This window comes from Myxocyprinus asiaticus, chromosome 45, assembly GCF_019703515.2.
Source record: "Myxocyprinus asiaticus isolate MX2 ecotype Aquarium Trade chromosome 45, UBuf_Myxa_2, whole genome shotgun sequence".
In the NCBI taxonomy this organism is placed as follows: Eukaryota; Metazoa; Chordata; class Actinopteri; order Cypriniformes; family Catostomidae; genus Myxocyprinus; species Myxocyprinus asiaticus.
Genome location: NC_059388.1, coordinates 13,591,825 through 13,617,822, shown reverse-complemented (window position 1 = coordinate 13,617,822; position 25,998 = coordinate 13,591,825). Strand labels below are relative to the sequence as shown.

Sequence of the window (25,998 nt, the reverse complement as noted above, 5' to 3'; positions counted from 1 at the left end):
GCACAATTACATCTAATGCACAATAGTGTTTACCAGTTCTGGAAAAGAAATGGAAATTAGTAAAATCTCTCTCTATGTATGTCCTCTTAAACGCTACGTGTCATGAAAATGACATTTCCAGTAAATATCCAGTGTTTAATTTTTGTACAAATCTGACTAGTAACATGCTAAGGCTATTTCCCCATGGTTTCCCTAAAGAATTTCCAATAGGGTTTTAGAAATGTGGTGTTCATTTGCCCTTATCTAAGAAATTATTAGCAATGTTCGTTTTGGGGGGTTTAAAACTTTTCAAAGTTTTAAAAGTGCACTTAAAATGTGTTTTAAATGTGTATGTTTTTAATCAACCTATAGTTTTTAATTAATTGTGAAAATGTAAATGTCATCTTAATCATTCTTTTTTCTTCTACATGAAATTATATAAGATACTGATGTACTGTCTTCTGATGTTATTGTGCCTACTTACTATTTTGTTGGATTATTTCCTTAGCAGCATGGGTCCATATGTTAAAATGCAGTATACCTTTGTCTTGGAATTGTTTCAGTCAAAAGAAAATAAAGGACTTATCCTAAACATAAAATTACTTTAAGTTTTGTTTAAAATGTTCATTAGTGAGACACAATGTCCTTTTATTTGATACAGAAAAGGAATGTTATTATAGTGCTCTGATTTCTGACAAAGCTTTTTTTGTTTTTGTTTTTGTTTTTTTTTTTGTTTTTTAACAAATATGATTGATATTGTCATTGAAAACAAGATATATCTATTTAAAAAAAGTATTGTAAAGGTTTAATTTAATAAAAATAACTAAAACCTTGGTTAAAAGTCCCAACATTCACACAATTTAGAGGCACAATGATAAGACTGAAAAAATTTAAAATTGGCTACTATTGTTGTTGACAACTAATCAAAACAAAAGATGGTTAATCTTAGTTTAACCATCTATGAATCATGTGCATCAATTTTTATAACCACTGCATGAAAATATGTAAAATATGAAGTAAACTAGAAAACATATGTTGCCACATTTAAAATTTTAGCTATCTGTCTGTGGCCCCAAAAAGTATTTGGTCACTTAATAAATGTATGAATGTCATTGCCTTATATAACAAATATCAAAGCACGTGGCAATTGTTTTAAAGAAATGTAAGCACGTCTTTCAAGAAAAAGGGGAAAATGCTTGTTTCCTCTCACAGTCACATGAGGGCAGCAGACATCTTTTGGTATCTCTCATGGTTATTCACAGCTTTCTGGAACATCTTTTATGGCCCCCTACTTTTGTTTGCCATTTTCTGGATTTTTAAGAATCATTGTAGAAACTATACCTGCACCGTAAGTGTCATATTTTATCTGATATATTAATACACAATGGGGACATAAAAATGTACTGCATAGTAGGAATGACCCCAGACACAAAGAAAATTAGTGTCACAGATCATTTAAGGTGAAGCATGAAGCATATTGTTGTCAGCTTTTCCTAACATGATGTACATAACCAAAAATGCTAGACCACAAATTTCAACGAGATTAACATTTTACCAACAGCATCCTTAAAGGAATATTCCGGGTTCAATCTAAGTTAAGGTCAGTCAGCAGCATCTGTGGCATAATGTTGATTATCACAAAAATTATTTCAATTTGTCCATCTTGTTCTTCAAAAAAAGCAAAAAATCGAGGTTACAGTGAGGCATTTACAATGGAAGTGAATGGGGCAATTTTTGGAGGGTTTAAAGGCAGAAATGTGAAGATTATAATTTTATAAAAGCACTTACATTAATTCTTCTGTTAAAACTCGTGTGTTATTTGAGCTAAAGTTCTTTAAATCATCATTTTACAGTAGTTTTAGGATTTGTTGACATTACATCGTCATGGCAACAAAGTTTAAAAATTGGCTATAACTTTACACAGTAAAGGTTAGTACATGATTTATCACACTAAAATCATGTTAACACGCATATTGTTTATGTCTTGTGGCTATACTTTTGAAACAGTGAGTATTTTAACGTTTACGGATTGGCCCCCATTCACTTCTATTGTAAGTGCCCCACTGGAACGAAAAAGAACAGGAAGAACTAATTTTTGTGGTAATCAATATTATGCCACAAATGCGTTCGATTGACCTTAACTTGCAATGAACCTGGAATATTTCTTCAAGGATAGTTTTCTAGAAAGAAAACAATTCATATGGCTTGGAATGGACAACCAGTATACTCTTCATAATTCTCTATAAATCTACCTTCATTTTAAAATTTACCCTTTCCTGAATGTGTGCCAGAGTGGTTTTATTGTGTTAATCTGTTTACCCTAACAGCTATAGCAAAAGATATGGGATTTTTAGTATGGGTAATTAAAGAAATGATCCCAATTTAAGTTTTAACTAGGTATTTAAAACCAAAAAATAAAACCACTGCTAGAGAAAACAAGCATTTGTGTACATGGACTTTTGATTAAAATCATAGTGTCACTCAGATACTGTATAACCCTTGTGACATCTTTCCTGAGTGAGTCTACTAGCCCCAGTCTATACGTCTACATCTTGTATATTTTGCCACCAACAACCAGTGTGTGCAAGAGTGAAATATGATTTATAATGTGGCTCGATTTGGAATTATATGTACATAAAATAAGAATATAAGAAGTAGCATATGCTAGTGCATTAATTTGTAGGATAGTGGTTTAAATCCGTTTAATTAATGATCATTTTAAATGGTGAAAAGATTTTCTTTCAAAAGTCACTAAAACATTTTTGTAATGCATTTAACTTGGTTTTAACAAAACTCCAAAACTGTATCTGAAGCTGGACAGCAGGACAATGAGCTGCCATTATCAGGGCTCTAGGTGGCTGCCCAGAGGAGAGAGTGACCACTGCATTCAACTGTATCTATCCCATACAAAATCCAAACATTCCCAGAATAATACAAAGTGCAACAAAAACTGCTGCCTTCAAAGATTTGTATAGTTAATGTTCACATTTGTGGGTCTTTCATGTTGCTCTATACAGCAGGTCTTGACACAGATGCCTGCTGATGCCTTTGGAGATGTCTATAAATACAAAAATCTCACATTTCACAACTATGATTGTGATGTTGCTGCCTCATTCCCATGGAACGTGGTGAGGAGAGATGGGTAATGTTGCTTCCTGCAGACAGACAGAAAAATAAAACACAAGGGATGGTTTATAGAGTGGAGATTCCACATCTTAAAAAATGTTTTTTTTTTCTTTGAAACCATTACTATCATAAGAAAACTTTCATTTCATTGTTACAGTCAGAAAATTTTGTTCAATTATATATACAGATATTTCTTTAGACGGCTAAAGCATTCAGATTAGCTCCAGGATTATGTGGATATTATAAGATTATCATTTTACCTATCATAAGATCTCCAAAAGTCCATACGCACCTGAATGTCCTACAACCAAACTACAATTGCATCATGTTGCAAAATATTTTACAAGTTTTACCTTTTGGGCAGGTCAAACATGGATATTTCTCTATTGTCATTTTCTCTAGCAGGTCTCAGTATTTATTTTCCTAATGCTATGATTCATTGTGTCAGGAAAAATTACAGTCCATTTTTTAACTGCAAATTTGGTCATTGCAACATTTGACTCCTTAAACCATCCATCTACAATATATCTGTTTGAGTGTTTTTGTTCATTAACTCAATGTCAAGTTAAATCAGAAGATTCTAGTCATAGTAAACATTTATTTAGATTATGTACTCCGTTTGCTTACATTTTTGACAGCAATGTCTGTCTGAATATCTTAATCTACTGTAAAATACAAGAGATGGATACAATATTCAAATTTCAAACAATGCATATTTACTGTAACAACAGCATTTTTCCAGTTTTTTCTTAATGGCAGTTGCCCATGCTTCGATCATGTGCTTAATTAAGGCTGATCATGTGCAGTCCACAAAAAACACAACATTCTTTGACCAGTCCAACATGAAGAGAAGAGAAATATAAAACGTAATTTGCGTAAATATCCACACTACCATTTTTCAACGAGTCTATTTTTTACTATTTCCCTTTTGGATCCTTTTCCATATTTTTATATGTAGAAGGATTTGGCTTTTTCATTATAGCAACATGTTTAAAAGATTAAAATTCAATCGAGTCATCCACAAATCTCAACATTCCTGTAGTTGAAGAGTCAGATTTGAGATTCATCTGCTCCGTGGGCTCATCATTTGGTTTCAGTTGTTCAAATGATTTCTTGGTGGAATCCTCTCTTTCCAATCCAGTTTCCTCCTTTTGGTCCATTTTAAACTGGTTTTGTCCATGTTTGTGATAGGCCCTTAGTTCATTAGGCTCGTCATCCGGTGTGTCTTCATCATCGCTGCTGTAAATGACAGAGAGCATGGCCTTGTATGGATTTCCATCATCATCACTGTCATCTCCATAATTTGCATCACCTTGTATTATATATTTTTCTCTGGACCCTACAGAAGGATTTGGATAACAGATGTGATCACCTGAGACTTTCTCAGAATTTTCTGCAGTATTTTCTATCACCATTGCATTAGTGATGAAAGTAGCCTGCCGTAAGACAGGCATGAAAGGATCCTCTATTGTCTCCATTTGACTACCTCTGATCAAAATATGCCCTCCCTCTTTTCTGGGCAAAATCTCTTGACCTTCCTCATTCTTAAAAGAGACTGATTTTTCAGCTGCTTTCCCACTGGTCAAAACAGAGGATGAGTTGTTTATTGATGTTATTTCTGGAATCACCAGGATGGGTAGCATGTCTTGGAGGGGCAAGGGCCTATCAGACACTCTAGAGCCACATGCCCTGGTTGGTGGAGGGGGGATTTCATCTCTTTTAGTGTACAGTCCATGTCTTCCAGTCAAACCATTGGAACTTGGGGATTCATAGCCGACGTACGCCTCGTTGTGGTAGGAGGCATCCTCTATGAGTGGAATGGAACATCCTGAATTGACCTGTTGACCATGGAGAAAGGGCATGTAAGGTCTCATTGAATAACCTTGCAATTCCACTGCTGAGGTCCATTGGTGATTATAGAAAAGTTATATATGTCTGTATTCCTTTGTCTAAATTGATAAGCCTATATAATTATGTTTGCTTGACAAAGCCAATAAACTGTTATTGTGCAAACATGGATTAGGGTTTTTGTAAAAATCCCAACTTCCTAAAATCCCAATGTCAAAATTTAAACTTTCAAATTTCAAATTTGATTTGAAATGCTTTTAAAATAATTTAAAGGGATAGTTCACCCAAAAATGAAAATTCTCTCATGCATCATTTACTCACCTTCATGCCATCCCAGATGTGTATGACTTTCTTTCTTCTGCTGAACACAAACAAAGACTTATAGAAGAATATCTCAGCTCTGTAGGTCCATACAATGCAAGTGAATGGTGGCCAGACCTTTGAAGGTCTAAAAAGAACATAAAGGCAGCATAAAAGTAATCCATATGACTCCAGTGGTTAAATCCATATCTTCAGAAGCGATATGATAGGTTTGGGTGAGAGACCTTTTTACTATATGTTCTCCTCCCTGCCCAGTAAGTGGCGATATGCACAAATAATGCAAATCGCGAAAAACAAAAGAAGAAGAATGTGAAAGTGGAGATTTATAGTAAAAAGGACTTAAATATTGATCTGTTTCTCACCCACACCTATCATATCAATTCTGAAGATATGGATTTAACCACTGGAGTCGTGTGGATTACTTTTATGCTGCCTTTATTTTCTTTTTAGACCTTCAAACTTCTGGCCACAATTCACTTGCATTGTGAGGACCTACAGAGCTGAGATATTTATTTCTTCTAAAAAACTTTGTTTGTGTTCAGCGAAAGAAAGTCATACCAGAGATTATTTAGCATAGATGGCCACTTCTATTAAAATGAATGGGAGAAATTGCAATGCTCATCCAAGAAGCTCTGAGCCCCCAACGGTCAATGGATATAGAAGGGAAGTCCCACCTTACAGTTAAAAGAGCCAATCACCTTTTGGATACAGACATCACCTATCAGTCAACTCTAGAACGAGCATGCGCATTAGCTATACAAGCCAGGAAAATTTTGTTTTTTAAGCATAATATGAGGTAAAGAATCACAATTTGTGACAACTGTATTGTCAGATTTGATTGCTGATTTGAAATATGTTCTTTGATGTAATCTTGACCAATCATTTTTAGATTTTGATCTTTCTCCATTCAAGTAGATAGGAGCTGCACTGGCATGACTGGAAATAGTCTCCCGAGAGCATTCCAAAGATGGATGACAGTGGACTGACTTGCTAGAAAGACTTTGGTCATACACATCTAGGATGGAGTGAGTGTGAGTAAATGATGAGGGAATTTTCATTTTTCTGTGAACCATCCCAACTTTTGGGCAAGGATTTTGGCAAGCCAACATCAAAGTTTGTCCTGATGAACTTTCCTTTTCTAGAAAACAATTGCACAACATCACTTAAAAAAGACCTTATTACAGTAAGCTTGCAGATGAAACACAATATACTTTGCACACATATACAACAGACAATACCAATTATCATCAAACACAGGGGATCATTCTCTGTATAGTGACCGGCTTAAATGGTGTACCAAATTAAATGGTGTTTTTTGAAAGCTGTCACATTAAAAAACTCATTTAAACCAGCATTTATAAAGAGTACACAGCATCACTTTCCCAGTAAGCACATCTCACCATCACAAGGGACAGTGGCACTTCAGAACACGTCTAGCTACTTAATGTCAAGTACTTACCTGCTGGAACCATCTTAAGCTCTACATAAGAGGAATTAAAGAGGGATGTGAGGGGAAGCTGACAAGTACAGGAGGAGTTTTTGATTGTTTGGCAGTGATATAGTGTTTTTAGTATTTCATTTGTTGTTGAAAGTCTTGCAACAGTTCTTCCAATCAAAAGCTCTTTTGTTAAATTTAAGTTAATTAGTTTAGTAGTTTATTAGTTAGTTTAGTTATTAGTTACTGCAAAGGTTTTGCTTGAACTTCGGTAGGTTGAATAGGTTTTCATACTGTACACTGAAGCAGGTGGGACAAAAACAGTAGTTTTTAATTGATCCCAATTCTATATGCATAATAAAAAACACTGATCAGTTTCTAATCTTTCACACATTTACCTGTTTTCAGTAGACTGTTTTATATAGAATTGTTTTACAAGTTTATATTGTTATTGATTTTTGACAGTATAGCATATGCTCTGAGAGGACTTGAGCACACAGTTGCTCACTCATTTAAATCAGCACTTACTACATTAGGGTGCTTTCCCAGTGGTACAGAGCCGCTGTCTGCTGGATGCTGTCTCTCTCTCTGTCTCTTTGCCAGCCAGAGGAGGATAAAAAGTGCTGTCATGGCCACTATCAGAACAAGAGCAGCAATGCCACCAGCCATACCCGCATTCATGTCTCCAAACAGCCGTTCTTCTCCAAACTGACTACTGGGAACTGTCAAAGAGTTTAGAGCAGAAAAAGACAGAAGATGATGTCCACCAACTAGACCAGCACTAAACCATGGAACCATGGACATTTTTTGCTGTTCTTTTAAGTAGGGTAGACTGTCTATATTGTTCCTTATTTGTCAGTTTAGTGTCTTACACCTTCTAGTGATGTATCATTTAGTTTGAACCAAATGACTGCCAAAAGGGTAGGCAGTAAAGAGCTGAAGGAGGGCAGAGGAATAATGAGAACACAATGAGAGAAAATCTAATTTAACATACTTCAAGTCTCTTACAGATCAGCCAGGAATAATCAAATCAAACATATGGACCATCATCTGAGAAAATTATCCTTCTTAAGGTTTGATCTTTATTAAACAGAAATTTTAAAATGAACAAAGAATATCTCTAAAGGATGTTTAGATATATTTTCATTCTATTTACCTACCTGGTTGCCCCCTCTGTAGAACTTCTATGTCTACTGAAGCATGGGCAGTCTCACCTGACTCTTCATCTATTGCAATCACCTGTGGTAAAAGTTGATCATCAGGGATACCATGAAAAGAGTAATCCTATCAATGGAGACTATATAAATAGAAACGCTTGTCTTGCTGATTTGTATATGGTTAAGGCTATGTACAGTTCCTGTGTAGTTTTTGAGGACCTATTGTCCTATTCAGCCATTGTCACCTCCACGATGTGTCGATCAAAGGCTCTAAGGTGGTCAGTCTTTGCGATCACAATGCCATCCTGGGTGATGTGATACAGTTTATCTGTGCCCGTCATGGGTTGCAATGTGTAGTGGACTTTTGGGTTGATTCCCTGAATAAACAGCAATACAAATGATAAATGATGCTTTAAATGAAGGTTTGGGGACAGATAAACCATATTTGTGAAGACTATCATTTAATTAATGATTCCTTGGCATCTTAATGCTATTTTAAAGAATATTTTTGAAGGTTCTTTTAATATATTAAAAAGAATTTCACTGTACATCTCTGAAGTCTCTGTCGATGGCCTGGACAACCAGGACTTGGTTCCTGTAGGTAGTGACCAGTGTAGCAGGGCTGGCGTTCTCGATGAGGAACCCTTTGTATATGGTCTTGTTGAAGTAAGGAGCAAATCGGTTTTCAGATATCACATGTACTAGTGCTGTTGCCACAGAATATTTCTTGGGGTCGTTCACTTGCCCAACCTGTTGGGGTTTGCAAATGTCATCAGCAGTAATTATGAGTCACTCAATATGGCACTTTAATATGGCACATTTATTTTTCAATGCAATTTCCTTTTATTGTCTTTCCACATAAAATTATGAAATATTTATGTGTAGAAATTACCATTTACCATTACCATACCATTATGCGCAGACTGAATGAAGGGGTGAGGAGTCTGTTTTCCACACGTTGCCGGAGAGTGATCTCTCCCGTTTCAGGGTCGATTGTAAATCTCCCATTGTCATCACCTGTGAAAAAATATATATATTAAGTTGTAATTTTGATCAATATTAGAATGTAAATTTAAAGACTACATGAAATCAAAATGGGTGTTTTGTGGCTGGTAGCTTTGAGGTCATATATGTGACTAAATGAACCTTTAGCAGATACACACATTTTAAATATATCGATTTTCTCTTCTGGGAAAACAAACTAAAAATATACATGATATATCTTTCATCAACCAAATTATAGTCCAATTAAATGCTCTTTAGTATGAGAACATCAGCTCCCCCTAATATCACTTACATCTGACTTTCAATAGCAAGTAGCAAATCATTTTTCATGACTGTCACAGAATTTAAAAGCTATTGTCTACTTAAAAAAAAGTAGGGACAACCAATTTCATATGTCCCTCCAGGGCCATAGCTGCTATAGACATTGAGAGGGATGGGTCTTTCAATGATCAATTTCAAAAAATTTAGGTTTGGTTCCCCCAGTCCTGAATACTGAATTCTTGGAAAACATCCTGTTTCAGTAGGACATACTTCCTGCGCTAGTCATCTTAAGTATTACAACAAATACAAAAACTTGACTTGGTCTGGTGAAAATTCACTAAACTAATTAGTCAAATATAGCTCCAAGCAGCAATTTCCGGGGCCTTAAACAGTAGAGTAAGCAGCTAAGCAAGCATAGTGAAATAACACCGTGTGACAGATCTTTTTTTTTATTTATTTATTTATTTTTTTTTGGGGGGTTCCTGGGTAGTAAGTGTTATTTCCCAATTGATTATGCCTCAGAAGTATAGAAAATGGCTATTATTCCCCACAGACTTTGCTTTTGTGACCAGGACAGTGATATTTTGAAATTTACCTATTTTCCAGAACAGTCCAGATAGATTCAGTGCTGAGTAAACTTGGAGTAACTTCTAGAACTTTCTAGAACTTTCCAGTAATATAAATAGTAGTATAAATACAGGGGCCTTAAGCCCACCAGTTCAGTTTAGTTCCAGCTGCCTAAGTAGATACATATCTGCATTTTTCTGAGATGGCATCAAGAGGCTGCAAGTATCCGGCAGACGCATTTTGCTATGTCTGCGGCCAAGTTATCAAGACAAGAATGAAAAAGTACTCCGTGGAAGCATCTGCTAAGGTGTGTGAGGCCTACAAGGCATATTTCGGCATGCCTGTCAGGGAACAAGACAAACCCTGGGCACCTCATTTCACCTGCGAGCACTGCAAAAAAACTCTGGAAGGTAAGATGGACAATTGTTGCTCGGAATTTTATGTTATAAAATTTGTTAATTTTTAAAATGATAAAAGTTTTTAATTTTAAAAGGTTTTTTGGGACGCCTTTGGGACAGCAGGGACACCAAGGCGCTCTACCACAGGTGGGACTGGCCACAGCGGACCGAGTTCTCTGTGGGGAGGAACAACATCAAGTGGGAGCCACTGGTGGACCCCCGGAAGGTGCTGATGCCACCACTGCACATCAAATTGGGCCTAATGAAACAATTTGTCAGAGCTCTAGATAAGGAGTCGGCAGCCTTCAAGTACCTTCAAGACTTCTTCCCTAAGCTGTCTGAGGTAAAGGTCAAAGCTGGTGTCTTCGTCAGACCACAGATAAAGAAGATCCTGGAGTGCAATGAATTCCCCAAGAAGCTCACTAGTAAGGAGAAATTGGCTTGGAACAGCTTTGTCGCAGTGGTTTGGGGCTTCCTGGGCAATCACAAGGCTGAAAACTATGTGGAGCTGGTTGAGACTCTGGTGAAGAACTACAGCACAATGGGCTGTAGGATGTCCCTCAAAGTCCATATCCTTGATGCTCATCTTGATAAATTCAAGTAGAACATGGGATCGTACTCGGAGGAGCAAGGCGAACGCTTCCATCAGGATATACTGGACTTTGAACGCCGCTACCAAGAACAGTATAACGAAAACATGATGGGAGACTACATTTGGGGGCTGATCCGTGAAAGTGATTTACAGTATAATTGTAAATCTTGAAAAACTACTCACTTCTAAATCTTTTGTAGTCATTTTTGTATTAATTTAGTATAAATACATGTTAATTTGGATTCATATGTTGTTTTTTTCTGACTTTATGTGAACGAAAAGACACAAATTTGCCTGTTTTCTCATTGGAAATAGGTAAATTTCAAAATATCACTGTCCTGGTCACAAAAGCAAAGTTTATGGGGAATAATAGCCATTTTCTATACATTTGAGGCATAAGCAATTAGGAAATAACACTTACTACCAGGAACAAAAATTGTGTTATATAGTGTAATCCAGTGAGACCAAAATCATCATTTTAAATCAAACAGTTTGAAGGTAATTTTAGATATAACCATTTTTTATAAATTTTATTAACCACTAGGTGGCGACATCCTGAAACTTCAAATGAAATCTCAGAACATCATCATGAGGTCAAGGTTTGTGTGAGGTTTGTTATTGGTATCATGATTTTAGCCCAAAGTATACAAAAGTTATAAGCAAAAAAAGCACTTTTCCAAATTTCTGCACCACTAGGTGGTGCTCCGCCCACACTGCTCAGTTACCCTCAGGGCATGGTGGCGATGAGAAATACTAAGTTTTGTTTCAATATGCCAAAGTGTTACAGAGATACAGCCTCAGATCCTTTTTGGCATCTTGCCACCTACTTTGTTGATGCGTTTGTCTATAGAAAATCTTTTGAAACTTTTTAAGTAGGTTTTTAATTACATTTAAAATGCTGGACAGGAAGTATGCCTGACCATGGCAAATTGGGTATTACTGTATTCGGCATGACGCAAGGAATCTAAAGAGTGCAGTCACAGGGCAATAGGCCAAATTATTTGAATGTTATAAGCATGCTTAAACATTTTGTTATATTTTTTATCACAAGGTGGCGCTGGCCCCAAACTTTGTAGGTACCCTCAGGGCATTATACCGATGACGCTAACAAAGTTTTGTAACAATATGCCATTGCTTTTGTAAAATACAGCAATTTACAATTTAAATTAAAAAATGGCTGACGCCCACTATGGCCAGCCTAGGAATATCTGGTATCATTTGTCTCTGCATGCCCAAAGGAATCTAAAGAGACCAATTTCATGATTTTAGGCCAAACTATTCAGAAGTTATAAGCAAAAATAGCCATTTTTCATATCTCTTGACCTGTAGTTGCACAGATACAGCTTAAGTCCATTTTGGGGTACTTGCTGTCGACTTCACTGATGCGTTATTCGAGAAAGGTTTGGTCTATCAAAAAGCTTTTGATTATTTTTTTCACCAGAGTCCCTAGATGGTACATGGCAAAATTTCATGCAAGTTGGACATACTGCCTAAGAGGAGTTAAAAAAATGTATTTTTTCGGAAATTCTAAATGGCAGAAAATCTAGTGGGCAGAGCTTCTAGGATGTGGTTTAAAAGTTAAAGGCCAAAACGTGATGCAATTTTGAACTGTTGGTGACATTAGAGGTTTTGAGTTAGAGACTTCAAATCTGCTATGGCTTTTGTTCAGACTATTCCCTATCAGTGTGCCTAATTTCACAACTTTCTTCACAAAGGTTCTCTGGGCAGCCATAGACTCCCAGCCAGAAACAAAATAATAATAATAAGAAGTTGCTTGGCCCCTAATAAATCAATGCAAGATAAGTGGTAAATAGAGAGCATTCATGAGCTCTGAGTGCTCATATGTGATACTTTACTCACCAGACAGTATGCAGTAGACCAGAGGAGTCTGGATATCTTTGTCTCCATCCTCAGCATGTATGGGACCCGGTGAAAAGTACAGAACAGTATCCTGCAACATAAAGAGCATATAGCCTAAAATAAGACTTTCTTAACATTACATTTGAATGCACATACAGTTTCTGTTTTTGGATAAAAAAGTAATTTCAGCGAACCTATACTTATCCTCTCAAACGTTACATTATCCTCTTCAAGCTTTGTTCTGGATAATGAAATGAGAGTACATACCTCATCTGTCTCTGTGATGTTGACGGTGTAGACAGGGTTGGTGCAGATGGTATGACCACCATCTTTATAAACAGGAGAGCAGGGCAGAAACAGTGGATACTGGTCATCACCATCTAGAACATTCACTGTGACTGTAGCTGTTGTACTGTACTTTTCTTTTGTGTTCATTTCCTGATGGTAAATGTAAAAAAAATAAATTAAAAAAATACAAGCTGTAACACCTTTTGGGGTTTTGTAATCAAACTTATTTTCAACCACACGAATGTCTTGTGAGTGCGTATGTAATTGATTAATATATTGTTCACATACCACAGCATATATGACCACCTGCAGCTGGGTTTTGGTCTCAAAGTCTAGCGGTTTGTCCAGAATCACTATCCCACTGTTGGGCAGATCTATTCTGAAGTAGCTGGCATCAGGCTATATGACAGAGACAGTGCTGTCAATGTTCTCTTGGATTGTGGTGTGTCAAATTCACTAAAGGTAAAGTCAGCTAATATATTGAGTCACAGCACATGTATATCAGGTATACATACAGTATAATGAGAATGCCTACCATAAGGGCAAATGTCCTTGGCCCCAAAAGTTTTCAGACACTTAATCTAACTTAAAAATGTTATTGCAAAAATATCAATCAAGTGGCAGTTATTTTTAAGAAAGATAAGCACAGTTATGTGATGAACTACACCTGTGGTTACTCTGCTAGGACACTTAGGTGAACTTGAGGGGAACTGACGTCATTCAATAAAACAAAAATAAATAATATATATATATATATATATATTTTTTTTTTTTTTTTTACATATTTAGTTGTATTTATTTGCTTTTGTTGTGCAGATAGATTGATTCTAGGCTACTGCACGGCTTTTATTCAGCCTGTCCCCTGTAATTTTGTTCTTATTAGATGTGTCACTTACTGAGGATTTATCAGTCATATAAGTGATCGTGTCTCCGTCAGCATCTTTGGCTTTCACAGTGAACACCATCGAATTTACAGCCATCAACTGTGGGAAGAGAGTCAGAGTTCAAGTATCAGGTCAGGACTGTGAAGTCAGAGCTTTCATAGAATTCCAAGTTTACAACTTGTAATTACGAGTTCTACAAAGACGTGAACACTTTTTACAAGCATGAATCTTGTTATTACGGTAATTCTGTAATTCTGACATGATGTGAACACACCATAAAGATGGACAGAAATTATTTTACCTCGCTTATGTATCGTGGCTGAATGGTGTCTTCAAGAAAGTGTGGCATGTTGTCATTTTCATTCAATATCTCCACCATGATTCTGTATCGACTCTGAAATAAGAATAAGAATAACATAATAACAGCAATACTCTAAGTGTTTCTAGTTACTTTTGTTTTATTGGAAAAATGCTTCATGTACACTACCAGTCAAAAATTTGGACACTTGTTGGTTGAGTGTGCAGTGTTGTGAGGAGGGTGGCTACTTAAATATAAGATGATGATTATAGTATTATTCTAAAATGTAGAAAATATTAATAACAAAGAATGAACAGCTCTGTTCGAACTTTTGACTGGTAGAGTATGTCACAAACTAATTATGAAACAATCTGTGTGTCAATGATAAAATAAAAATTATTTAGAGTGAATCCAATTCAAAATCTGATTATGCAGCCTGATAAAATCCAAGAATACAAACAAAATCTGCCCATAGGCTTTCAAACTCGGGATATACTACTAATTAAAGTATAATTGAGTATCATTAGTTTTAGAATATGAAGGCTAGTATACTACATTTAAGTTGATAAAACAGACTTTTTAGAATGGTACCCGTATTGTTTCATCTTCGTAACATGCCAAAGCAGCTATCAGGACTGATCCAAGGACCTATACAGTAGATTAAAAAAAAAAAAAAAATTATTAGGTTACATGGATGTAGTGTATATATAGTGTATATTTAGCATATAATTATTTTAATATTAATAACTAAATTAAAAACTAAACTAATTATTAATAATTTCAATAATTTTACTTATTACTAAACTAATATCTTAACTAATTTCTAACTAAAATGTAATCAACAAGTGACCACTGGATTTCAACAAACACTTTGGCTCATAACGCCTTGTGGCAGGGCGGAGGGCAGGGCTGGGTCGTGATTCCGTACACCTGGCCCCTAATTAGGCTGATGAAGCCCGAGAAGGATAAAGGTGACCGGAGAAGGCAGTGCGACAGAGAGAGAGAGTGTCACGGGCAGCTGCCTGACGCCTGTGTGTGTTTGTCTTTTTGGTTCAGTTTATTATTAAAATATTATTTATATTATCAAGCCAGTTCTCGCCTCCTCCTTTCCCTTTTACCCTTACACGCCTCCACTGCTTTCCTGGCTTTTTTAAAGTCCCAAAGCTCCATTGTCTGGCATTCTTCCACACGATTACATCACAACACTTGTTATAATCACCTCTCGATCTAAGGTCCTAGAAAGTGATGAGTTCAGTCTGATTGTTCGGCCCTCGAGGTAGAACCAATCAGCACTTTCTCCCGTGAGACACAGACGAATGCTGTTGGCTCTTGGGTCTCCATTGATACTGAGGTTGGCTATGAACTCTCCTGTAGGACTATTCTCTCTGACCGTGGCAAATATATCCTGACCACCAAGGCATAGGCTGCCTGCCATTCAGACAAGAGACTGATTAGATTATTAGAACAGCACAAATCATCCAAAAAATCAGTCCATAACAGACTGCACAGCTAAATTTTAAAGAAAAAAACCAAAACATCTGTAATAGTATAAGCCTACAGGCATTTGAGTGGACACTCAATAATACTCAATACTAGAATAGAGTCATTCAAGCCTCATAAACATTTGTAGCACATATATTAGTTCACTAACAGTAAAACTGTCACAGAGCACTGATTCAGAGTCATGTATCTGTTGTAACATATCCTGATTTTCTAAGATGTGTTTACCTTCTGCGATGTGATAAAATATGTTTAGAGCCATCTGGCAGAGAAACAATCTCCATGGTGTCAGCATGGCTAATTTTCTCTGGGCTCCCGTCTCCTCCTCCCAACTGTGGAAGAAAAAGCCAAACCCTGACAGTGAATCACTCTAAAGGATTTAAAGTACTCCAATTTCCTGTCATAAAGAACAGATTTTCTTATTCAATCAAGGATTAATTGAAATCATAAGATTACCAAACCATATATATACAGTGCTATGAAAAAGTATTTGCCCTCTTCCTGATTTCTTCTATTTTTGTGCATTTTACATACTAAATTGTTTTAGATTTTCAAACGAGATATAACATAAAACAAAGGCAAACTGAGAAAAACATTTATTAAAGCAAAAAAGTTATCCAACACCTATATCACCCATGTAAAAAACAAACTGCCCCCTTAAACTTAATAGCTGGTTGTGCCACCTTCAGCAGCAAAAACTGCAACCAAACGCTTCTAATAACTGGAGATCAGTCTTTCACAACGCTGTGGTGGAATTTTGGCTCACTCTTCTTTAGTTCAGCCACATTGAAGGATTTTCGAGCATTAACTGCCTGTTTAATGTCCTAGGCCACTCCAAAACTTCATTCTTACTCCTATGCTTTGGATCATTGTCTTGCTGCATAATCCAGTTGCCCTTGAGCTTCAACTCACGGACTGATGATCAGACATTCTCCTTTAGGATTTTCTGGTAGAGAGCAGAATTCATGTTTCCCTCAATTATTGCAAGTCGACCTGGCCCTGAAGCAGCAAATCATCCCCACACCATCACACTACCACCACCATGCTTGACCGTAGGTATGATGATCTTTCTGTGAAATTCTGTGTTTGATTTACACCAGATGTAACAGGAAACCTGTCTTCCAAAAAGTTCCACTTTTGACTCATCAATCCACAGAACATTCTCCCAAAAGATTTGAGGATCATCAAGGTGTGTTTTGGCAAAATTCAGATGAGCCTTAATGTTCTTCTGGATTAGCAGTGGTTTTCGCCTCGCCACTCTTCCATGGATGGCATTTATGCCCAGTGTCTTTCTGATAGTGGAGTCATGAACAGTGACCTTTATTGATGTGAGAGAGGCCTGCAGTTCCTTGGATGTTGTCCTTGGCTTTTTGTGACTTCTTGGATGAGTCGTCGCTGTGCTCTTGGATGAATTTTGGAAGGTCAGCCACTACTGGGAAGGTTCACTACTGTGCCAAGTTTTCTCCATTTGGAAATAATGGCTCTCACTGTGGTTCTTTGGAGTCCCAGAGCATTTAAAATAGCTTTGTAACCCTTCCCAGACTGATGTATTTCAATCACATTTTTCCTCATTATTTCTGGAATTTCTTTCGACCTTGGCATAGTGTGGTACTGAGTGAGATCTTTTAGCCAACTTCATGCTGCTGGTTTAGTAACCATGCTTTTTCACACAGGCCCAGTTGGTATTGGATAACTTTTTTGCTTCTATAAATAACATTATCATTTAAAAACTGTATTTTGTGTTTACTCAGATTGCCTTTGTTTTGTTAGATTTTGTTAGAATTTTTGAAACAGTTTAGTATGAGACATACACAAAAACAGAAGAAATCAGGAAAACGTTTTCACAGCAGTATACTGTTGAGTCTCACCAGCAGCTGTTGCCATGATGTGGACTTGATATCAATTAGTTAAGTTATTAAGATACTGTAAGTAATATTTCATATATCAAAGAGTTTAATACACAGAATGGCTAGAATCTCACACATTCTCTCCTCACACGTTGTTTACTTGTGTTTAAGCTTTTGTCCTGTTTAGTCTTCACCTCAGGGCCTTTTCTAGTACTTATTATGGTGTCTTTAGCCACTGCGAGGCCACCCGCCTGGCAGTGATGTGTTATGTGAACTCCAGGTTGCTCTTTTGATCTGCCACCTTCCACTTCAAACACACCACATAAGAGCTTTTTCAAATCCTCATAATACCTGTTAAGCTGCCTAAGAGCTGTTTTTCCTCCCAAGTTTTGCTGCCTGACCAGGCGAAACTAAACCAAACAACTTTGTCATTTCATTAAGTAGAAGGATCATATATATATAATCTCACTGATTTTTTATGCCACAACATAATTGCATATTCTTAGTCTATTACACTTTTTTCAGTTGAACTGAAACTCATTTGCGGGAATGTTGTTATAGCACATGGCTGCTAGGGGGCACCATCACTCACTCCTTCCTTGGTCAGATTATTAATGACAATCGTACTTAGGCTGATTAGTGTCAAAAATACACCTTGCGACCCTATAAGATCCAAGGTAATCTTATTCTGATCTTTTCAACTAAATACTGGAGACAACATTGACTAAGGTCAAGTTCACAGCTTAGCTGGCTTAAAGTGGTTTACCACCATGGCAGACCATCTCTGATATCAGACCTGGCTCAATGGGGGGGGTGGCTGGCCCACCCCAAATCACAAGCCCCCCCACCCTCCGGCCCACCATGTCTATCACTTGGCCCTCTTTACAGCAACCTCATTTACCTTCGCCCCACAACTCAACCTCCCATCCCCCAACCCCATCCACCATGACTCGGCCTCATTTACCTTCGCCCAACAACTCAACTTACCATTCCCCAACCCCGTCCACAATGACTCAGCGTCATTTACCTTTGTTCCACAACTCAACCTCCTATCCCCCAGTCCACCATGACTAAGCATCATTTACCTTTGTTCCACAACTCAACCTCCTATCCCCCAAGCCAGTCCACCATGACTCAGCGTCATTTACCTTTGCCTCACAACTCAACCTCCCATCCCCCAACCCATCCACCATGTCCGGCCTCATATACCTTCGCCCAACAACTCAACTTCCCATTCCCCAACCCCGTCCACAATGACTAAGCGTCATTTACCTTTACACCACAACTCAACCTCCTATCCCTTAACCTGGTCCACCATGATTTAGCCTCATTTACCTTCGCCCCACAACTCAACCTTCCATCCCCCATTCCCGCCCAGCATGAGTCAGCCTTATTTACTTTTGCCCCACAACTCAACCTCCCATCCCCCAACCCGTTCCACCATGACTCAGTCTCATTTATCTTCACCCCACAATGCAACCTCCCATCCCCCAACCCCACCCACCATGACTCAGCCGCATTTATCTTCACCCCAGCCCTCAACCTATACAAAGGTCTTGCCAATCATGTTTACTACGTCTAGTTCAAAATCTAAGTATCCTCCACGTTGTGTATCCTCGCCAAGATATAATCAATGAGTGTGTTATTGTATCTGAATACAGTAAGGATGACTGTATGAAGACTCAATGTGATTAGGAATTAAATGGAGTAATTAGTACAGAGCAGGAAGTAGGTCTCTGCTACAGCCAAGATTATGGGATTACAGTGCATTATGGTTTAATATTCTTGCTGTACACTGCAGCTTGCTATTTAACATGCAAGTTTGTCTGAGTCTGACTGCGAGTGCAAATCGAAAACACTCATTAATGCTCATTAATGCTCTTATGAATTTTAGCAGAAGTATACAAATATATGCAGTTTTTATTCATTATGTTGGTTTGATTTGATTAGTCTAATCACACACTTGAGAGCAATCAATACGGATCTGTCATCTGCAGTAGAGAAAGTGTGCTCAATTTTGATTGACAGTTCACTTTAAGAGAGTGTTACAAGTGTTTTTTTTTTTTTTAGACATATCTTGCATTGGCTTGCTTATTTGAACTTGGCTGTATTGTATCTGTAGTTTATTGTACTATTTCACTTCTTTCCAAGCAGATAGCAAACTAAATATCATACTTGCCATCGGTTGATTACAACAGTGTCAAACACGATGCTAAAGCGCTTTTGTACAGTATGTCACTATAAGAATGTCTACTTAAAACCTTAAAGGTAGTAAATGATGACAGAATTGTCAAAAACATTAAGAAATCTGTTTAAATGTAAAATGTAAAATCAGTGGAGTCCTAAACTTGGAAACACAATAGAAAGACACCTGCAACCCAAACAAAGCTGAGCTTGTTTAGAAACACAATTACCCCAGTTGTATCTTTAGAGGAGGCTAGGCTATCAGACTCATTAGAGCAGCTTTGGAAATGGACTCAATCATGGTGAGGTAAAGAGCGTGAAGTCTGTGTATAACAGACTGTCTTGGCTTGGTTAAAAGAATGAGTAAAGATAAATGCAGTGGTCTTGTTGAAGTCAAAATGCCATTTATCTCTTTCTCTGTCGTGGTTTATAAGATTAAACCCAAGCTATGCTGAATGGATGCTTCAGTAATTGCTTTGAGACTGATCTAAAGTGGTGATTGCACATCTATACAGCTATCTTTAACACCACTAAAACACCACTTCTGGCCAGTGCTCTAAAATATACCCCCATTAGAGGGGAGTTTGTGAGGCTATATATATATATATATATATATATATATATATATATATATATATATATATATATATATATATATAGCAATTTATAATTCACTGGATTATAAAAAATAGACATAGTCCATGGTTATGTACTATGTAAAACATTTTGAGTTGAATTTGCAGCAAAAATAACTTCAATATAAAATTACTATTTTTTTTATTTCAATATATAAAAATTTATAACTTTTATAGATAAATATATGTCATAAATCAAATTACTAATACACTTATATAAGATTTTATACCCACCCTTAGGTGTTTGATTCAAAAATTAAATTTAGCCCAGAAAACCAGTCTTAGCAGGGAGATTTAAAGGTCCAAAACAAGAGAGGGCAGCCTCAGCATGCTGGGAAAGTGAGCTCTGCTACAGTCAACAAGAAAGCAACAGTTGTAAATGTTCTATGAAGTGTAAGAAACACAGTCACATTCTAGAACACACACACACACACACACACACACACACACACACACAGAGAGAGAGAGACACACACACACACATCTACAGTTTCAGGATTGTCCTCACCGTAGCTCAGTGGTAGTTATCCTTTATTTTTCAGCTCATGGGATCCTGCTATCAATTTCTGTGGTGGCCATTCCTGTCCTACACCACATGTCTTGTCTGTGTGGGGTCCCGAAGCCTGCGCCACACAAGACAGCAGGTAGCCATAGTGCAAACCGCAAGAGATTTCCCGAGCTAGTAAAGTCAGGGCTGGTGAGAGAGGGCGAGATAGAGCAAGAGAGAGAGAATGTGTTTAGCTAGAGAGAATTAAGAGCCCTCACACACAGCTGAATGAGGGCTTAGAGATCATTTTCAGGAAAGGATAACTGTGGCTGCAAACATTTGCGGCGTACCACAAGCTCTTTTCTATGTTAAAATATTTGTCAGAACTCTTGGGGTTCAAGGGCCCAAGGGTCTTTTGCACTCATACAGAGTATCCTGTGTGGGGTCAAACGGATCCGAGGGTCTAACAATTTTTCACAATAAAAACGATCATTTTAAGACCATTAAGATTTTTTGACATACTGTAATTTTCAATTAAGCACATTTCCCCCCTATATTCTCATTACCGTCATGTGTCTGGACATTTAATTCAGACTGAATTCGACAACAGGATGTTGAAAGTTCTGCTGCTGAAATCGGTCTCTTACTGAAATTCAGACCACTGCCCCAGTGGCTGATACTGGAAGTGTTGTTGGGGTGAGATGTCGACTGGGTGGTGCCCAAGGTGAGTTGTATTTATATTAGCAAATGACGTAATACAGTCAACAGGAATGCATATTTTATTAACTTTACCCTCAAACCCCAACCCTAGACCTAACCATTAGTGGAGCAAAAATTAAATTTTAGAGAAAAAAATGTGACCTCTAAATCTTAGTCACCGTTCTTTATTTAAATTTGATTACTTCCTGGTTTCCACGAGGCCAGAACCCATGTCATTGAGATTGCGCGGGCAACTCGCTATCAGTTTTTTTTTTTTTTCGTATGACATTAAGCAATTTGTAAAAGAACACAGCGAACAGTACATGGAAAGCAGTCGTAAGTTAAAGTCCAAGTCACTTAGATATTACACTGCCTCAGGAATTGCTTCATGTAGTGCCCAAAGACCACCAATAAAGCATCTTATTGGGCACTCATTTACAATGTGATCAGTTGTCTGGTAAGGTGCACCACAGTCACACACTGGGGAATCTGCAGCTCCCCACTTATACATGAGTGAGGCACACCTTCCTTGGGTGGTGCGAAACCGGTTCAACATGACCCACTCATGCCGTATCAGTTCAAAGTCAGGCGCTCTCATTACTGGGTCAGCAACAAGGTGGCCATTTACTGGCAAGGAAGTGATCCACTGCTCTCTCCACCTCTCTTCCATACAGAATTCTGCTCCTCCTTGAACTGGGTCAAGTATCCAGACTGGTCTCCATGAGCGGAGTCTAATATCTGGAAGATCTAAAAGTATGTGATACAGGAAGGAGTTCCTGTATTGCCAGCAACCCTGGTATTCACGTATGGCTGCAGCTTCACACCTCAGTTTAGATGGAGCAATATTGGTGAGTACTGGCAGCCAAGATAACTGAGTTGACTTGGTTACACCTGAGATCAAGCGCATAGCGCTGTTCAGCTGAACATCTACCTTGGTAGTGTGTGTACTGTTTAGCCACACTGTTGCACAATACTCAGCAGCTGAATAGACAAGAGCTAGTGTTGCAGTGCATATAGTCTGAGCACTGGCTCCCCAGGTGGTACCCACTAGTTTCCTTACTAGATTAACATGGGAGCTGACTTTCTTGGCTGTCTTTTCAAGATGATGTTTATATGTCAGTGTCCGATCTACGTAATATAATGCCCAAGTATTTAGGGTGATCTACGTGTTGGATTTCTACATCACCAAATTTCACATGCATTTTTGCATGTGCATTTCGTGTGCTCAGGTGGAAAGCACATACTTCTGTTTTACTTGGATTTGGTTGTAATCTCCACTTTTGAAAGTACTGATTCAAGATGTACAGGTCCTCCTCCAGGGCCTTTTCACACTCAACTAGAGTCTTTGCCTGGTACGCTAGTGCCAAATCATCTGCATATTGGAACTTTTTCACCTTTGTGGGTGGAATGTTCGAAACATACAGATTAAACAGCACTGGCGCCATGATATTTCCCTGTGGGAGTGCTTCCCTCGCTATCAGTAACACCACAGGGAAAGGTGAACATGTTTGAATTGATGCAAAAATGTCTGATGGGGATGGTGCTTGTCAGTAATTCAGCAGTATTCGTTGATTACAGGATACACAAAATTCAGAAGCAGCATGTCGATTTCCCATGTGATCATGTTGATTCATTAGTTTTAATTAGATTATCATTAGATTTTATAGTAAAAATTACTGTAAAACAATGATTCTTTATCAGCTTAAAGGCAGTACTACAAATACCACTATGATGTATAAATACTTTACCATTTAAATAATACATCATTATTTTTTTTCTCAGTACAGTGTGAAAATGCAATTATTATAATTTTTTTTTTTTTGTTTTTTTTTTTTGCATTAGGGTACTGAGAATTGTTGGGGAAATGTGCTTAATTGTTGTGAAACAATGCAAAAAAGCCCAAGTATCCTGGACATGTTTTTGGCAGATTTTGTGAGATTCACCCGTGTGTATTGAAGTAACTCAGTGTATGTTTAGTATAACTGTAGTATAACTGTTTGGTTGATAACTGAGATCTACTGAAGTTTCCTGCTTATATCTCTGAGCTTGAGTGAAAAAAATGTCCACTCCATATCTTGCTAGACTGCTCTCTGTTCCTCTCCATTTAAAGGGTGACTCGTCTTTAATTACCTTTGACAAGGGATTACCCAGCCACTTTCCCTTTCTCTTTCTCTCTGACTTTGAAACTGTCTGTCTGACTCCTGGCAATTGGCCTACACAATCTTTCAGTCACTCCTCTACCTTTAATCACTGTTGGACACATGTCCAGGCTGATCTGCTGTCAATGGGACCACTCCTTAACACTTCTTAGCAAGAGGAGATAATTGGCTTAGACCCAAGTTCTGTGAATGTGCGCCACCACGGATTAAACATTTGACATTCACCTCCCATAATTGGGCACAGGTAAAGCAACTATACAGGTAGGTGCTTGAGAACTGGGGAAAATTCTAAGAAAAACCCTTGAGTTTCTCTGCTCTCAGACTTAGAATCAATCAAGGGGATGTTTGCATCGATTGGCAGGCTTGTGGAGGAGTTAATTAGCCTTCAGCACAGCTCTCTGATCCTTGCCCTTCCCTGTCGGCTCCTCACCTCTCAGGCACGTTATCTGGTAATAATTTGCAGGGCGGCTGGGGCCACTAGAGATTTTCCTGTTTGTTTTGGAATTGATGGATGTTAGACTGAGCTCACCTCTAGAGCTCTTGTCGAGGTTTGACAGGTGTACCTGTCTTGATGATGAGAGAGCTCAGCATGCACGCACATGTAAACACACAGATACGCACAGGCCTGCATGCAAACATGCCAGTGTGTGTAATCAAGCAAGTACATGCAGCAGACAGATTTTGAAGGGCTGACGAACACTTTTACAGTCTACATTGGCTTTGCATGGTGAAGTTACTGAAAGACCCTTTATAAGTGTCTCTAGTAAAGAAAATAATTTTAAATTATCTCTGCGTCGAGAATTTTATGAAACCTCTCAAAGAAAGAGCAGTGTATAAGAGACACTGGGTGATTCAGCACTGGATTAGCAGTACTATGCTTATCCTGTTTATACAGTTCATTGTGCATGCAACACTGATTTTATTCCTTTCATAACAAGTTTTGTCATGCCGTATAGAACCTGTTGCCATGCAACAAGACCGTGTGCACTAGAGAATAGAACAAACTTCTCATTTTGCCATTCTCTGAGAAAGTGTTGCTGTGGTATTACTGCTTGTTTGGGTGGAAATCCAACCCAACTCCAATAAGTCTCAAGGTGTATTTTAACTTATATTAATAGGTGTGCTAGTGGTCGTAGGAGTTGGTGTGGAAAGGAAGAATTGTCATACTGTAGGAGTGAGTTAGGTCTCTATTTATACACATAACATTGTAATTGGCAGGTATGTGGCACACCCACTTACCATCTCATGCATATTGTGCACAAAATGGCAAGCACTAGCTGAAATTTCCAGTTCCAATCTGATTGGAAAGCTTTACGCAATTTCCGGGAGTAAGGGAACACAGATTTTTAGTCAGTCCACATGGAAATAAAGTCGAAAGTTAACAAGAAAGTTAAAGGTACAATTAGATACAATTTGAACTTTTGGGGAAGAACTACAGATAATCACTGGATTTGCCAAAGATTGTCAAGTTTTTGTCTGAGGTAGTTAGTAGCAAGTTAACTAAACTGTATATTCTGCTTTGTTCATTGAGGTATGATCTCCTCCTGGGAAGTTGGCAGTACTTGGACAGAATAAGATGCAAGGAGGAATAGACTTTAAGCTGCAAATCAAAAGTCTGGCTTCCTACCCCAGACTTTGCAGCAATATGTTTACCACTAGAGGGCAATGTTTCAGAGGCACTTCACAAACATATTCAAATAGGATTAATCCTATGTTTTAGTCCATTCCTATTTTAATGGTTGGTTCTCTCTCTCTCTCTCTCTCTCTCTCTCTCTCTCTCTCTCTCTCTCTCTCTCATCTCTCTCTCTTTCTTTGTTTGTTTTTCTGTCTTTTACTCCTTTGAGTTTCTCCTTTTCCTTTCTTTATTTGTTTTTTCTCCTTATACTCTCTTCTGTCTCCTGCTATCCCCTGTCTTTTATCTCCGTAAAGGCCAATTTCCTCACTTGGTTTGATTTGGTTTAGTGGCTGCTCTGCCATTGTTCTGATCCACTGACCTTTCCTTCAGAGCTGGCAGCACAATTAAATAATACTGTGGGCACACATGTCAAGAATATTTTGCTCGGAACAGATCTGCTGTTTTTTTTTTTTTCTCCATGAAATATGCCCTCTATCAAAACTTGAAGGCATTTAGTGCTTTTCCCTAGTGTGACAGGAGAATTTCAAAACCTTAAAGATTTAAGTCTCTTTCTTCAGCAGAACTTCTAAAGCTACTAATATTATTCCGGACTTGTGCCTCTGGAAAATTGACACAACTAGCCTTTTCATGCCTTCCCAGATGAGGGAAAAAAGCCATTTAATTTAATTTCAACCTGGCTCAACTTTATATACCCAGAACCTCCTTTGATTGTATGACTGATGTGATTTTCACTTAATGTATAAAGTTGGGATAGAATACCTGGAGCATCATGTGCTAAAAATTGCGATAAAGACACACCTGCACCAGCAGTGTACGTCTAATGGCTTAATCT

The 25,998-nt window shown here is 37.8% G+C and overlaps 1 protein-coding gene across 1 annotated transcript in view; it reads right to left on the bottom strand.

Moving 5' to 3' along the window:
* Positions 1-2,675: 2,675 nt before the first annotated feature.
* LOC127435385 (cadherin-related family member 5-like) overlaps positions 2,676-25,998 on the bottom strand; it is a 48,652-nt gene continuing 25,329 nt past the window's right edge. The window contains exons 2-17 of the mRNA XM_051688826.1: positions 20,694-20,879; positions 15,748-15,851; positions 15,239-15,447; positions 14,611-14,667; positions 14,023-14,115; positions 13,734-13,820; positions 13,126-13,236; positions 12,817-12,987; positions 12,550-12,640; positions 8,777-8,883; positions 8,416-8,616; positions 8,112-8,243; positions 7,870-7,948; positions 7,238-7,431; positions 6,734-6,754; positions 2,676-4,943 (exon numbers count right to left, since the gene is read on the bottom strand). Of these exons, the coding sequence (XP_051544786.1) occupies positions 4,104-4,943; positions 6,734-6,754; positions 7,238-7,431; positions 7,870-7,948; positions 8,112-8,243; positions 8,416-8,616; positions 8,777-8,883; positions 12,550-12,640; positions 12,817-12,987; positions 13,126-13,236; positions 13,734-13,820; positions 14,023-14,115; positions 14,611-14,667; positions 15,239-15,447; positions 15,748-15,814 (2,460 nt within the window). The 5' untranslated portion in view covers positions 15,815-15,851; positions 20,694-20,879 and the 3' untranslated portion in view covers positions 2,676-4,103. The remainder of the gene's footprint in view (positions 4,944-6,733; positions 6,755-7,237; positions 7,432-7,869; positions 7,949-8,111; positions 8,244-8,415; positions 8,617-8,776; positions 8,884-12,549; positions 12,641-12,816; positions 12,988-13,125; positions 13,237-13,733; positions 13,821-14,022; positions 14,116-14,610; positions 14,668-15,238; positions 15,448-15,747; positions 15,852-20,693; positions 20,880-25,998) is intronic.